Source organism: Rhizomucor pusillus, assembly GCF_041956525.1.
Source record: "Rhizomucor pusillus strain CBS 183.67 unplaced genomic scaffold VTP01scaffold_1, whole genome shotgun sequence".
Taxonomy (NCBI): Eukaryota; Fungi; Mucoromycota; class Mucoromycetes; order Mucorales; family Lichtheimiaceae; genus Rhizomucor; species Rhizomucor pusillus.
The window spans coordinates 2,157,706-2,170,712 of NW_027192143.1; the positions used below are offsets into that span (position 1 = coordinate 2,157,706).

Below are 13,007 nucleotides of genomic sequence, written 5' to 3' on the forward strand. Positions count from 1 at the left end.
GTTCAGATGTCAAAGAAGAGTATTTTAAAGACTGTGTATAGATGATTTTTCATCGGGGCGATATGTGGGCTCAAAGCGTGTCCATTAATGGAAACTTTCCCGATTAGTACCCAGTTACTTAATGATATTAATCTTTTTATACTCGATATAGTTATCAAATATAGGTTTGCGCATTGTCCACCAGAACTTTGTGACGGTACCTGGATGAAAGCGGTCATTAGAGGAATGTTAAACTGCATTCATGTGAAGGAGGGTGACATGTACTTGACCATAGTGCATATGCCTGCAGTTTAAGAATTGTCAGTACTGCGTACCAAAATCACTAAAGCTCTATTGTAATTACCTCGCCATGTTCATTCAAGTACCACGACTTGCATCCTATTTTTATGTTGTCATGTCTCAAGGGAAATTATGCCGGTCAATTTCGTCGTTCACATACCTCCTTTCCATACAGTGCCAATGAAGCTGCTCTGCAAGTTCTTGACAAATTCTTCTTGTGCCGAGGCTTTGGGTTCCAAAGCCGCCAAGTCTTTCTCGAGAATTTCCTTAATACAGTTAATAGCATAGTTGACTTGACTAATTTCGAATGTCAGTCAATAAGATATTGTATATATCATACAAGTTTACAGACATTTCAGCGATAAGTACGACTGAATTGTGCCCCAAGCCGGAACTTGGTCCCAATAAGAGGAAAAAATTGGGATATCCATGGTAATTGACAGTCTGGCGAAAAATTATTAATCAATAATAGTGTCTCACGATGTACAATGACATTCAGTAAACCGCCAACCTTGTATGACTTGGGATAAGAGGTTTTCCATTCCTCTTCAAGTGACCGACCGTCTCGACCGAGAACTATTTAGATATAAGGGCTAGGAAATAGCCTGCAAAGACTAGAGGAGCATTCTACCTACTCTTTAAGTTGCCCGTGAACCCTTTGATGTCAAACCCTGTGGCTAGAACAAGGATATCGACTTCATTCTCGTTGCCATCCTTATCTGTAATAGTTCGTCCTTTGATTTCGGAAATTCCACTCGTAATAAGTGATACATTGGGCTTGGCCATAGCTTCCAGATAGACTTCGGATTTTGTTATGCGCTTGCATCCAAAGGGGTATTCTAAATTAGGAAGCGGAAGTCGCGATCAGCTCATGATGGCTGCAGCTGACGGATATGGTGACTTACTTGGCGTAAGTTTTGGAATTAAGTCCGGCCGTCCAGCTTTCTTCAATCGCATAGCAATTGTCTTTTTGATGGTCCTTTCGGCTACACGGCTTATCCATGAGCCATAGTATCCAAAGTTCGGGTAGTAACTTTCATGCTAAGGGCGCGTTAATCGCTTTTAACGCCGTATATTGGCTAAATGTACCTGAAGATATATCAAGAAACGGTAGAACCTCATTAGGAAAGGAATGTATTTGAACAAGAACTTGATTATTTGTGGATATGTAAACTGATCTTTTGTATGAAAGATAGAATGTTAGCATTCATACAACCATTCACGCTGCTGTCTGAGCTAACCTCTCGGGGTGACCCAGGCCGGTGTCCTCTGATAGCTATACAAATGACCGACAGCTTTTTGCAACTTTGGAATTAACTGTATAGCGCTGGATAAGGATTAATGAAACTTTGAAGGCTCATGATTTCAGATACTATGATTGCGTATATGACTTACGTGGATCCACTGCCGATGACAGCGACGCGCTTGTTGGTGAAGTCGATGTTGGAGTCCCATTGGGTGGTATGAACAGTGGTACCAGAAAAGTTCGCGAATTCTTTAGGTATGTTCGGAACTCGAAGAGGACCGAGGCCAGCGAATCTGAGGCATGGAAAATGGTTGTTATTGACCATATTCTATTTCAGCTGCATGGATCCACTGAACATTACACAAAATCAAAGTAGCCGGAATAAATACCGGTTTCGCTTCCGACGACAGAACGCCATTCAAGGCACCATTGTTGTCGGCTTTCAATCCATTCCGCTTTTATCACCTCGGTCTTGAATAAAATTTGCTGGATTAGATTGTACTTTTCGGCAACTCCACGAAGATACGCTTGGATCTCTGCTTGTCCGCTGTAGTGTCGAGTCCAAGCTTTAACATACTCCTATTATGAGAATACATGAAAACAGGCTTTGAAGATAGGGACGCTTACAGGGATTCAACTCAAAGCTAAGCGAATAGAGATGCGACGGTATATCGCATTCCGCACCAGGATATTTGTTATGATGCCAAGTACCTCCAACGTCTTCCGACATCTCAAACAGCTGTGCCTTGATTCCAAACTCTTTTTGCAAGCGAATGGCAGCACAGATACCGCTAAAGCTGTATATTCATCAATATATGGCGTTAATGGATCATCGACTACCACATACCCTGTCCCAATAACGGCCGCAGTACGATCCGTTTGTACCATTTCAAGGTTGCTCTGGTAATTCTCCCAATGCTGCAACGCTCGTTTATATTTATATGCTTTGTCGGAGTGTCCCATGTCTGTAAGCACGAAACCACCTTATTTGGCAGTCGTATCGTCCCCATCGAACAATAAACCAAAACTTTATTTCAATGTTCAAAGTGTGCACCGTGTGTTGGTTCTTCTATATATAATTGAGATAGAACTGCAAGATCACACATGACAGAATTATTGAAAAGCAACAATAACGACCTTGGCTGGGAAAATGCTGACTGACGGGTTTTAGAATTTCTGTCATCTCCAATGCGCTAAAAGCAGTAGTAAATTATAAGTGCGAAAAAATTCGTCGCTCAGCGTACGTGAAGCTCCAGTTTGACTTGCACTCTATAGTGAAAGAAAATTATTATTGAATTATCAATATGTTTAATCAGGCAAGTCTAAGTTACTAATGACTACTACCACCAGTACCATGGTTTTTAAAATGGAATTGGCTGCATACGTAGCAGGTATTTATCGTGTGAGCTCTGGCTAATTAATTTGGAAAAATCTGCGTTTCTCATTTCGTCTGCAGAAATTCCATATTCATTACATCGCTTAGAATTAGAATTTTCGAGCAGCCAGTCCTTAGCTTGCGACTTGACTGGACGACGTCCTTGTGAGGATTCAGAGCTCCAAACTCGGTTTAAACGGAGTTGTCAGAGCCCCGCATCCATGACAATCATTCAATTTCCTTCATTTTTCTCCTCTTTTCTTTTGTTTTAACAACCGCTATTCGATAGTACTGGATATGTTTGATTTTTCGCCAGTGTTATCTATATTCTTATTAAGCGAACAGGGCTGCTATTGCGCTCTATTTTAATTTTCACTTAACAATGGATCAAATAACTTGCTATGTATCTGGCGGCATCGATCGGTTACGCTGACGCTTCCACAGCTGCGTGCCATCATCCTAGTCACGCCTGCTCGATGCCAGGTCACCGAGGAAGCTCCAGGATAGGAATAGGGCAATTTCAAAGGAGCTATTACACCCCAGGAGAGCATTGCGTCGCATCATCGTGTACAACACAATGGAAGAAATTAGCAAGCGAGTAATTGGAGAACATTTCCTTGCAGGAGCCTAGAATATTCATGAGTATGTAGAACAACAGAGGCTTGTTCTTGGAATGCGGATACAGCCTCAGTGATCCTAATACCATTTTTTCCTAGATACCATCGATATTGCCAACAATCAACGTGCCAAATCTATTCTTTTAATGACGTGATACTGATAAACCGTAGGAGGGTTTTTGGCTACTTGAGTTTTCTTCGGTGTCCCGGATGCAAATTTTTTCTCTGAATATGACCAAAAGCATATCCTGCCTGTTTGTGCCAAGTTTTTTGACGGACGATCGAGCCGGACAGCTAACAAAATTAACAACTCGCTTACAGAGACAGTATTGGCACATAAGGACAGGGATATGTGACTGAGTGCTATGTAATGATTCAGAAAACGGACCCGCCGAATATAAGACCTGCTAGCACGGTCTTCCCTCCATGCAGACGCTATCTCGACACGTTGTCCTAGCTATAATCGCTGTATGTGATCATACCCATCCAGCACCTCGTAAACTCTTACTGTTCAAAGTATTCTTCTCTTCTCATCTTGGTGATGCTGCACATCAAAAATATTTTACAAAGTTCTTGGGTTTTCTCATGAAATATTTATATTTGCACTATTTCCATTGTTGGTGCTATTGCCCTGAGGCGCAGGAACATTCAGCATAATTTCTACAGCTCTATTCACATTGTTGTTGGCAGAAGATAATGCTCTTACGATAACTTCCCGTGGATGATCAGGGAACATTGTCATCAGTAAGGCTGTGTGTTCCTCGGATGGCGGCTGAAGCTCCGAACCTGCAGATTCTCCTGTTATTGTATCGATGTACTCCTACGCAAGCAAAATGGCGATATTCAATTTCTACTTTATATTCGGTGAAACATTAGGTTGGCAGAACCTCCGACTTACTCTTACAGCTGTGCGGCCTATCCTAGTAGCTGTTGCAGCTCCACTAGCTGTCCTTCGTTGACGTAAATCGTTTGGCAGAGCTACATTGCTACCTAAAATGTCCGTCGAATTTGGCATTGTTGCTGTCGTGCGCGGTATAGGTGATGTTGATAATAACGGCTCGAGGAATCTGCTTGCAAAGGATCGCAGTAACGATGGAAAGCGCCACTGCTTAATGCTTCCAACATCAGATCGATACAATGCCCCCGCCATTAGACCACACATGCAAGGAACTGCGGTACCGAAAGATTGAGAAAGCACAAGCTTGGATTGTAAAATAAAATGGTCAATACGCCACATGCCTAAGCACTCTAGATAAGTGAAACATACTTGTAGCGCCAGTACATATAATGGAGTTTTGTCATTGAAAGTAAATCCGAAAACGCGAAAACGGTAGGTGACAGGAATGACACGATGATATTGGTAGAGAAGGGCGAAAAGCAAGCCAAATCTAACATCGTTGATAAGTGTGCTTGCATGGTAAATTTCATCGTGTAGCACTTACGGTCCTCCCACAATGCGACGGAACCCAAACTTGGCACCAGAGACGAGTGCTCCTATTTCCAACAGTATAGATATCATTGTAGCAACGAAAACGAACGCCTGTCAGAAGAATACAGAACTTCAATGTAGCCTCTCAACAGTCTCTCCAGCTAGAACGTTGACATACTGCATATTTTGCGCTGCCGTATTGTCTTTCGATTACTCGCATGGAATATAAGATAAGCATGCCGAAAAACATTCCACCGGAATTCCCAAAGGCGCACTGCGACGTTAATAACCGCCAAAACTACGTGTCATATGCGATTAGTTGGGATATTTGAGAGATCAGAGTCTTCTGTAGGCAAACCTGGTGATTCCGCGTTATGTGTGGAATTAACTGTAGATGAGTAAGATGCTTCAGGTCAAAAATAGAGGTTAAGAGGGAGCAACCACCAAAGAAGATCATGAGGAATTTGGTTGTTGGAACTCTGTAAAGCCCTATTCCTTCATAAATTTGTATATTTATGGACGACGATGAGTTTAGCTCAAACCTGTCTGTCTTGTAGTAGGCATTATGGACAGGGTCGCGGAAGCGAAAGCACTCCTGAGTGACTGGAGGACGGGTTGCACAAAATGATCTCGTTCCGGCTCGGCAAACCGTATTTTTAAGACATCAGTTGACATTTCTCTGCTAAACAAAAAGTAGGTCAGTCTCCATGCCTCTTTCCATAAGTATGCGCTCGGTTAGCTTTCCCGCGAGGATTCTATCCTATAGACTTCTCAGCAAATTCGAAATTGGTGTGCTGAACACGCTGTGCTTAAAGTGCATCGTCGAAGTGCCGACAAGTCCTGACGCCTCATGTCTGCTCGTAACTTTCTCACCACTGGCAAAAAGATAGTTGCAATCGGACGCAACTTTAGGTGGGTACGATGGTTGACTGTAGTGACCTTTACACTCATTACAGCTTAGCGAGCACGCGAAGGAGCTGGGCAACGCTGTCCCAAAGTCTCCATTCTTCTTCTTGAAACCGACATCATCTTATCTTTCTAACGGGGGAACCATTGAAATTCCTGCCGGTTGTGAAGTTCACCATGAAGGTCCGTGTCGTTTGGAAGTCGTTACTGCTTGCAACTCGTTATGTTGAGCGTAGAATCTTTGTAGTCGAACTGGCGGTTGTAATTGGCAAAGAAGCTCGCGACTGCGTTGAGTCTCAAGCTATGGAACATATTGCAGGTAAAGCAGATATATACATATTCTTTGAACTCCATCTGATGTGTATGTTAGGCTATGCTCTGGCAATTGATTTGACGGCAAGAAACTTGCAGGTGAGAGTCCCGGCAACGTCTTGGAGACGCTAACTAACAGCAATTTGAAAAGAACGAAGCTAAACAAAAAGGTCTTCCTTGGAGCGCTGCCAAAGGTTTCGATACCTTCACTCCCGTTAGGTAAAAGCGGCTATTGCATCAAAAGACATGGAATATTATGGCTTACGATGAATTAGCGAGTTCATCCCTAAAGAGAAGATAAAAGATCCATCGAATGTACAATTATGGCTGAAGGTAAAAGCTGCTTATAAAATTGAAGACAAAAACCTGCTGGCGCAGTATGTAAATCATGTTGTTATAGGTTAACGAGGCTATCCGTCAGAACGGAAACACAAAGGACATGATCTTTGAGTACGTATGAGTTGAAGAAGACGGAAGGACATTTACCGATTTATTTCCGTAGGATTCCCAAGTTGCTTGCGTTTGTTTCAAGCATCATGAAGCTCGAAGCTGGCGATATCGTTTTGACCGGCACACCAAAAGGTGTGGGACCAATAAAAGCAGGTGACATTGTCACTGCTGGGCTGAGATCTGGAAACCTGGATTCGGATATTCTGCAAGTGAAGTACAATGTTGCCGATAGAAACGGCCATTTTAAAGCTTGATCTAAAACATGTAAACCAATATATTACCCTCTTTTCCTGACTTCAAAAGCTGTATGCGTCGTCCTAAGTACTGTTGGTTGAAAATTATTTTTCCCGGAAAGTAGACGAAAATAAATTGAGTTATGAAGAAGGACATTTTCACATTGAGGGATGCATAACAAGGCGAAAGATTGTCAATATATCCCAGTCCTGTTCGTGTCGTAAAGTTTCTTGTTTTGGCGTTACGAAACCACACAGAAAGGGAACCACGAAGATCACGAAGATAGACGGTATATAAGTTATTCTTTATTGTCTGGTTTTGACGGGTTATTTACATTTATTATTATTATTTTTTAAGATGTTGCGAAATTGACAGTAACAATGCAAAACCTTCCTTCCGACAATGCAAACGCTGATTTGCGTCGCCGTGAAAAGCGTGACTCGGTTGCACCCGCAGGGACCTAGGGGACCTTGCTTATTAAAGGGTATTTTCACTGGAAAATTGCAAAAGTCGTACGTAATTCCTTTTGTATGCTTGCGTTTACGCGACTTTGCAACATCACCATCGCATCAAAAGAAAGGAGTACAAAGCTCCATGCTGGCTGATCGAAAGTCTCCGGCTTTTTTGCCTTACTCAATGGGATACCAATGAGGTTCCTACAGAGGATGCAAAAATAAATTATCTGCCAGGTTATCTTCATAACTTGTTTCTGTTGTAAGATTGTAATACGAATTGCAAACATTCTGGTCCCTGTCAACAGCAACATTGAGTTTCGCCGCTGTCTGCACAATCATAAGCTAGGCATTGAGATCGAAAAGTGTAGTACCTGTAGATATAAATATTGTTGATTATATCTATCGTATTATGAAGAGCTCACTACATACATGTTTAATGCATCTAGTACAAAACTGCTGCCATGGCTTTCCGCCATTCGCTTCCCACTGGGACACTCCTGGCGCGGGTCGTACACTTTTTCCCAAAAGTAATATCGCATTTTGTGAAATTTTATAATACATTTATACACCAAAACTGCAAATTGCATCGACATTAATTTTTGGAAAAAGTGTACAATGGGAGGCGGACTTGTGCACAGCCGTCCCACGGCGTCCCCTTCCTCGGATAGACAAAAACGGCATTATACCATTAAGCCTGACATGATTGCAGACAGTAACCAAGATACGTCGTAAGAGTCGGCGGTTTTGCTCTATAGAGACCACTTGCGCTTACAGGTAATTGGACAAACGGGGAATATGAGCAGTTTACATTTGTTATACAATAGAGACAGATGCACAGAACCAAAAAATTTTTACATAACGAGGGACCCTCAGGTCCCTAAATCCGAAAAAAGAATCTGGGAAGACGGAAAACGCGGCGGGACCATCTTCCGTAAGCCCACGGACCAATAATACTTTATTACGAGTACCGTCAATCGGAAAATTGCAGAAGTCGTGAGAAAGGTTGTCCCGGGCACCCACTCATGTGTAATAGCGCTCATAAGCATATTTGGTCATTCGGCGAAAAGTTCCATCTGGAAAGACAGATACAAGCTTGCCCACCTATTATTGGCTCAATGTTTCTCTTTGGTCTTTTGTCCCTACGACATTTGCTGCAGGTTATTCGTAAATGCACTTGCAGCTCTACGTGACATGAAACCTGAAGTTTAGAGAATTACACGTGACATGTGTCGCTGACGGGGCAAAGAGTTGAAGGGCCATGTCTAAAAAATGTGGGGGAGGTGTGGGAGGGGCGGGATGCGGGGTCGAATTCAGTGAGTTGTCCGGGAAACCGTTTTTTTCGGGATGACGGACATTCGCTCATTTCTCTTTTTCTTGTTTTATTGTCTAACCTCTTACATTTTCTTCCGTTTGTATTCTTCAAAGAATAATGTCCAGGAACGCTTATTATCCTACGGATCATATTCGCACGCATCGAATTTATCCACCCTCACCGCCAAACACTGCAACTGCAATATCCACTCCAACATCCCCGCACGGCTTTATGACCTTGAAACCGGATAGCACTGAGAAATGGTACGCTACCCGGCAGCAACCACGGACTTATATCCAAAAGCCGATAGAGAACGATGATTACTTCAATGTGGACAAAGTCGTGCAACAATACGGAGAGCATCCAGAGTTACTGGAGTTGATACTCTCAAGTAAACTTGAAGAAGATAGACGGCGAGCTGAAGAAGCCAAGTTAAGGCAGAAAGAGATCGATTATATACTGCAACAGCAGCAGTCCATGCAGCAATGGCGAACAAAAGGTCTGGCGGAAACGCTTCCACGGATCAGTTCTTTTTCTTCCGCAGTTGAGAACGGATGGCGAAACAACTTCCAGCAAGGTCAGCAATTGCATACACAAGCGCAAGACCAGCAACGAAACTCGTCTTTACTCCTGAGTCAACCTATCATTCCTCCAGCAGTTAGCACTTGTCCGCAGGCACATACTTATTCTGCCTCCGCTACCACTACAGGATCTACATTAACATTACCGCCTATCCTTTCTCCAAACGAGCCTTCTGTGCCAATCCACCCGCCGCATTCAGGGCCTTCCACCGTATATCGAAGGGATTCAACCAGGTAAACGATCTACGGAATTATCTTCTAGTTTTCATTATCTAATACATTTCTAATCTACAGCAGCAGTACGAGTCTGAGCATGCCATCTCTCCTGGACAAACTGCCTATACCCCCATCTAATGCTCGCCGTGTTTCTACACGAGCAATGGCCCGCCGCAGGCGAAGGGTCATGCAAGCCATCAGTACCATCATTGAAACCCGCGAATTTCCATACAACGACGACTATCTTTGGAAAAACAATGGCAACACGATCCACAAGAAGAGTGGCCATCGGAGCATCTATTACAAATGTTCCAATAGTGCAAAGGTAAGACGGTCAAATGGGATTATCCACTAGGATTTTTTCTTAAACAATTATCCGACAGGGCTGCCTAGTCAACAAGACAGTAACTTTCAAAGAGAATGGCGAATACCTGATAAAGTACCGGGGGGAGCATCTGGAAGAGTGCAATCGAATAAAACGCATAGTAGATGTGTAAGCAGATATATATCTGTCATCAGTATTTGTACCATCGTCACTGCTGCTATAATGTCGTCATGATCATAATTATCCATTTTATTTCTTTCTGGACTTCGTAGTCTTGTCCTTTTTGCTCTTGAACCAAGTCCTTGCTGGTCGAGAATAGATTTCTTGTTCGTGCTTGATCATATTCTCTGTCTTACGAATCTGCATCTCAGTTTCACGCAATGCCTTTTCGGCTTTTTCTTCTTCCAAAATTTCCTTGATTTGACCTGACAATTTCTCAATCTTCTTTTTGTATTTTTGAATCGCTTCAGGCGGCACTACTCGATTCTTGACCTGCGAGCCACCGTTGGCTGATTTCATTGCCATTTTTAGCATCTTGCGATCAGCTTCGCCGACCAGCGTTACGGAACTAGACGCCATCCTTTAAGTTTCTCGTCCTTTTTTGCCATAAAATATAATTCTCCTTACCGTCCTTTTCTTCCAGCTCGAGCTGTACGGCCCACGCGATGGAGGTATTGTGCAAACTGGGTTGGCATGTTGTAATTGATAACAACCTCGATGCCTTTGATATCCAGACCGCGCGCTGCCAGGTCGGTCGCCAACAGATAGTCAACGTCGTTATCACGGAAACGTTCAAGTGCCTCCAAACGCTGCTCTTGGGTCAAATTGCCGTGCAACTCAGCAGCCCTTAATCCCATTAAAGCGAACAGAATTTTCATCTGGTGAGCGGCAACTTTTGAACGAAAAAAGATGATCACTTTAGACTTGAATGTTCGGCGGCAAAGTGCCAACAGAACTGCAGACCGATCCTCTTCGCGATGAGCTCGTATGCGTACAAATTCTTGGGTCAGTCGCGAAGCTGCCTGGTTGCTGCGATCAACAAACAGACGTGCTGGTGAGTTGAGAGACATGCGGATAAGTTTATCAACATTATCAGTCATCGTTGCAGAGAATAGCATTGTTTGTCGAGATTTCGGGCACGCTTTTACAATCTCTTGCAATTCATCTGCAAAACCATCTTCGAGCATGCTATTCCGGGTATTTTAGCTATCGTAGATATTCACCACAGCTTCCCTTGCATCATTTACCGGTCAGCTTCGTCCATGACTAGAATTTCGCATGTATCAAGTGCAAACCCACTTGAGTTTCGCAGATGGTCAATAAGTCGACCAGGGGTAGCAATGACCACGTCTGGTTTCGTCTTGAGCTCCGTCTCTTGTCGCTTCAAATTGAGACCACCCACACACAAACTGAAAGTTATATCAGTGTACTTGCCGATCTTCAAGGCGACGCTGTGAACTTGTGCGGCAAGCTCACGTGTGGGACATAAAATAAGTACTCGTGTAGCAGTGATCTGTTTCGGTCGATACAAAAGACGTTCCAAAATGGGTACCACGAAAGCAGCAGTTTTACCAGATCCAGTTACTGCGCCTCCGCAAATATCTTTGCCCAACAATGCCAGTGGGATCGTGCGCGCTTGGATCTCTGTCGGCTTTACAAAGCCAATGGAAGCCAGTCCCTTTAATATAGGCCTGGACAGATTCATCGTAGTGAAAGATTCGTGCTGTTTTGTCTTCGTTTCTTCTTCAGGCGCAAAGAATGCCCTCTTGCGCTGTCAGTACGAAAAAGCTTTAATTCACACATTCCCACAGTTTCCCGAATCATCGTCGATCTATTCACTTACTGCCTTCTCAGCATCTGTTTCTTCCACTTCACTTTCCTCGCTTGACTCTTCATCAAGATCTGACGCCGAATCTTCCTCAGTGTCGTCTGTGCTATCTTCTTCCTCTGCGTTTCCTTCGGTATCCTCACTCTCGTCCTCATCATTTTCGTTGCGGGTAACTTCTGTCTCCAAGCCACCTCCAAAGCTCTCATCCGTATTGCCATTATCTTCATCGTCAAAAAACCCTGATTCCTGCTCATTCTCGTCATCATCGTCTGCAGCTTTTTCTTCGTCAGATTTCGTCTTGGCAGCTTCAGCATAAGAGGATTAGCCAGAAATTTCATCAGAAAATCATAGTCAGCATAATAATTCACCTTTCTTCTCTAACAGCTTTTCTTTTCTCTTTTTGGCCTTCTTCTTTTCGATAATTTGGTCTATACTTGTACGAGGAATATAATCAGGCTGCGGGTGCATCCGGAAAGGTTAGCACACTTGACACATTTCTTTTATTTTCAATAGTCGATCCATACTTGTCTTTCTCTGAGCATACGCTTCGCTGCGGTGAAGTCCCATGCATGCTCGGGACCGGTAGATGCACCACCATCGACGGCGAACGAGAACTGCGGATCGAATTCTGGATCTTGGCCGAGCAATTGCTTTTCAGATGCTTTGTCAGTCTTTCTTTTCTTTTTGACTGGTGCTTCTTCGATATCCTCTTCATCTTCAAATATCTTGACATTCTCATCTTCTTCAATTGTCATTACAAAATCATTTTGCATTGCGACCATGGTTCCTGCAGAAAAAGAAACTGTATTTTTTTTTCTCTCTCTTGCAATGCGCTTTGAAAACGCCACCCAGCCGACCAACTGTGGTGCGGGTAACCGGATTTTTACAAACCGACACAAAAGGCTTTAGTCTGTACAGCAATTGAATAAACATTTCTTCCCGTAATCCTTCGCCGTTTGTTTCCTGCTGGGAAAGTTGGTCTGTTAGATGAGTCATCCCAGCTCTTGTATTCTTATATCCTCTAACGGGTTTTAGGTTGAGGGAATTGATTGCTTTATATTGTGGAAATTCCAGGTTGCTAGGAAACATCCGCTGTAACTTTCTATTGCTGCCGGTGAGTAGTTAAAACCGTTCCCCATAATATAGTGTAATTCCTGGTCATACTGTCTGGGCAGGATTCGAACACGAAGCGGAAGACATCAGAAATTACGCCAACTTCTCAGTACAACCAGTATAGACTTTTGGCTGAGGCCGTAGGCTGAAAGCCTATCACTATTATCCGAGCCATCAGAGGATAGTTTGACTGGCCCACCCACCCTTCCTTCGCTCCGTTTCTCGTTTAGCGATGATATTGTACATGTTTATCACAAATATTCCTTTTACTTTCGACCAAATAAAGAAAAGATGGTAACATAGTCAAACTATCCTCCTGGCGAAGGATA

General features: G+C 43.3%; 5 protein-coding genes across 5 annotated transcripts; 2 read left to right on the plus strand and 3 right to left on the minus strand.

Moving 5' to 3' along the window:
- Positions 1 to 114: 114 nt before the first annotated feature.
- On the minus strand, positions 115 to 2,488 carry VTP01DRAFT_941 (uncharacterized protein; the record flags this gene model as incomplete). Its single annotated transcript, XM_069388639.1, has 14 exons — positions 115 to 200; positions 265 to 283; positions 344 to 378; positions 440 to 576; positions 632 to 723; positions 791 to 855; positions 915 to 1,118; positions 1,185 to 1,320; positions 1,369 to 1,457; positions 1,521 to 1,606; positions 1,675 to 1,818; positions 1,887 to 2,091; positions 2,153 to 2,322; positions 2,373 to 2,488. 14 exons carry the CDS (start codon positions 2,486 to 2,488, stop codon positions 115 to 117), a joined length of 1,584 nt encoding a protein of 527 aa, XP_069245361.1.
- Positions 2,489 to 4,100: 1,612 nt separating this feature from the next.
- VTP01DRAFT_942 (uncharacterized protein) lies at positions 4,101 to 5,621 on the minus strand (the record flags this gene model as incomplete). The annotated part of the gene is made up of 7 exons (XM_069388650.1): positions 4,101 to 4,337; positions 4,416 to 4,718; positions 4,785 to 4,905; positions 4,960 to 5,057; positions 5,125 to 5,244; positions 5,305 to 5,435; positions 5,489 to 5,621. 7 exons carry the CDS (start codon positions 5,619 to 5,621, stop codon positions 4,101 to 4,103), a joined length of 1,143 nt encoding a protein of 380 aa, XP_069245362.1.
- Positions 5,622 to 5,796: 175 nt separating this feature from the next.
- Positions 5,797 to 6,868, plus strand: VTP01DRAFT_943 (uncharacterized protein; the record flags this gene model as incomplete). The annotated part of the gene is made up of 8 exons (XM_069388661.1): positions 5,797 to 5,858; positions 5,908 to 6,035; positions 6,100 to 6,171; positions 6,223 to 6,263; positions 6,316 to 6,383; positions 6,440 to 6,497; positions 6,565 to 6,614; positions 6,667 to 6,868. The coding sequence occupies 8 exons, from the start codon at positions 5,797 to 5,799 to the stop codon at positions 6,866 to 6,868; spliced, it is 681 nt and encodes a 226-aa protein (XP_069245363.1).
- Positions 6,869 to 8,732: 1,864 nt separating this feature from the next.
- VTP01DRAFT_944 (uncharacterized protein) lies at positions 8,733 to 9,909 on the plus strand (the record flags this gene model as incomplete). The annotated part of the gene is made up of 3 exons (XM_069388672.1): positions 8,733 to 9,430; positions 9,491 to 9,737; positions 9,796 to 9,909. 3 exons carry the CDS (start codon positions 8,733 to 8,735, stop codon positions 9,907 to 9,909), a joined length of 1,059 nt encoding a protein of 352 aa, XP_069245364.1.
- A 77-nt stretch (positions 9,910 to 9,986) lies between these two features.
- On the minus strand, positions 9,987 to 12,347 carry VTP01DRAFT_945 (uncharacterized protein; the record flags this gene model as incomplete). The annotated part of the gene is made up of 6 exons (XM_069388683.1): positions 9,987 to 10,305; positions 10,365 to 10,925; positions 10,985 to 11,508; positions 11,581 to 11,870; positions 11,934 to 12,021; positions 12,090 to 12,347. 6 exons carry the CDS (start codon positions 12,345 to 12,347, stop codon positions 9,987 to 9,989), a joined length of 2,040 nt encoding a protein of 679 aa, XP_069245365.1.
- Positions 12,348 to 13,007: the final 660 nt, after the last annotated feature.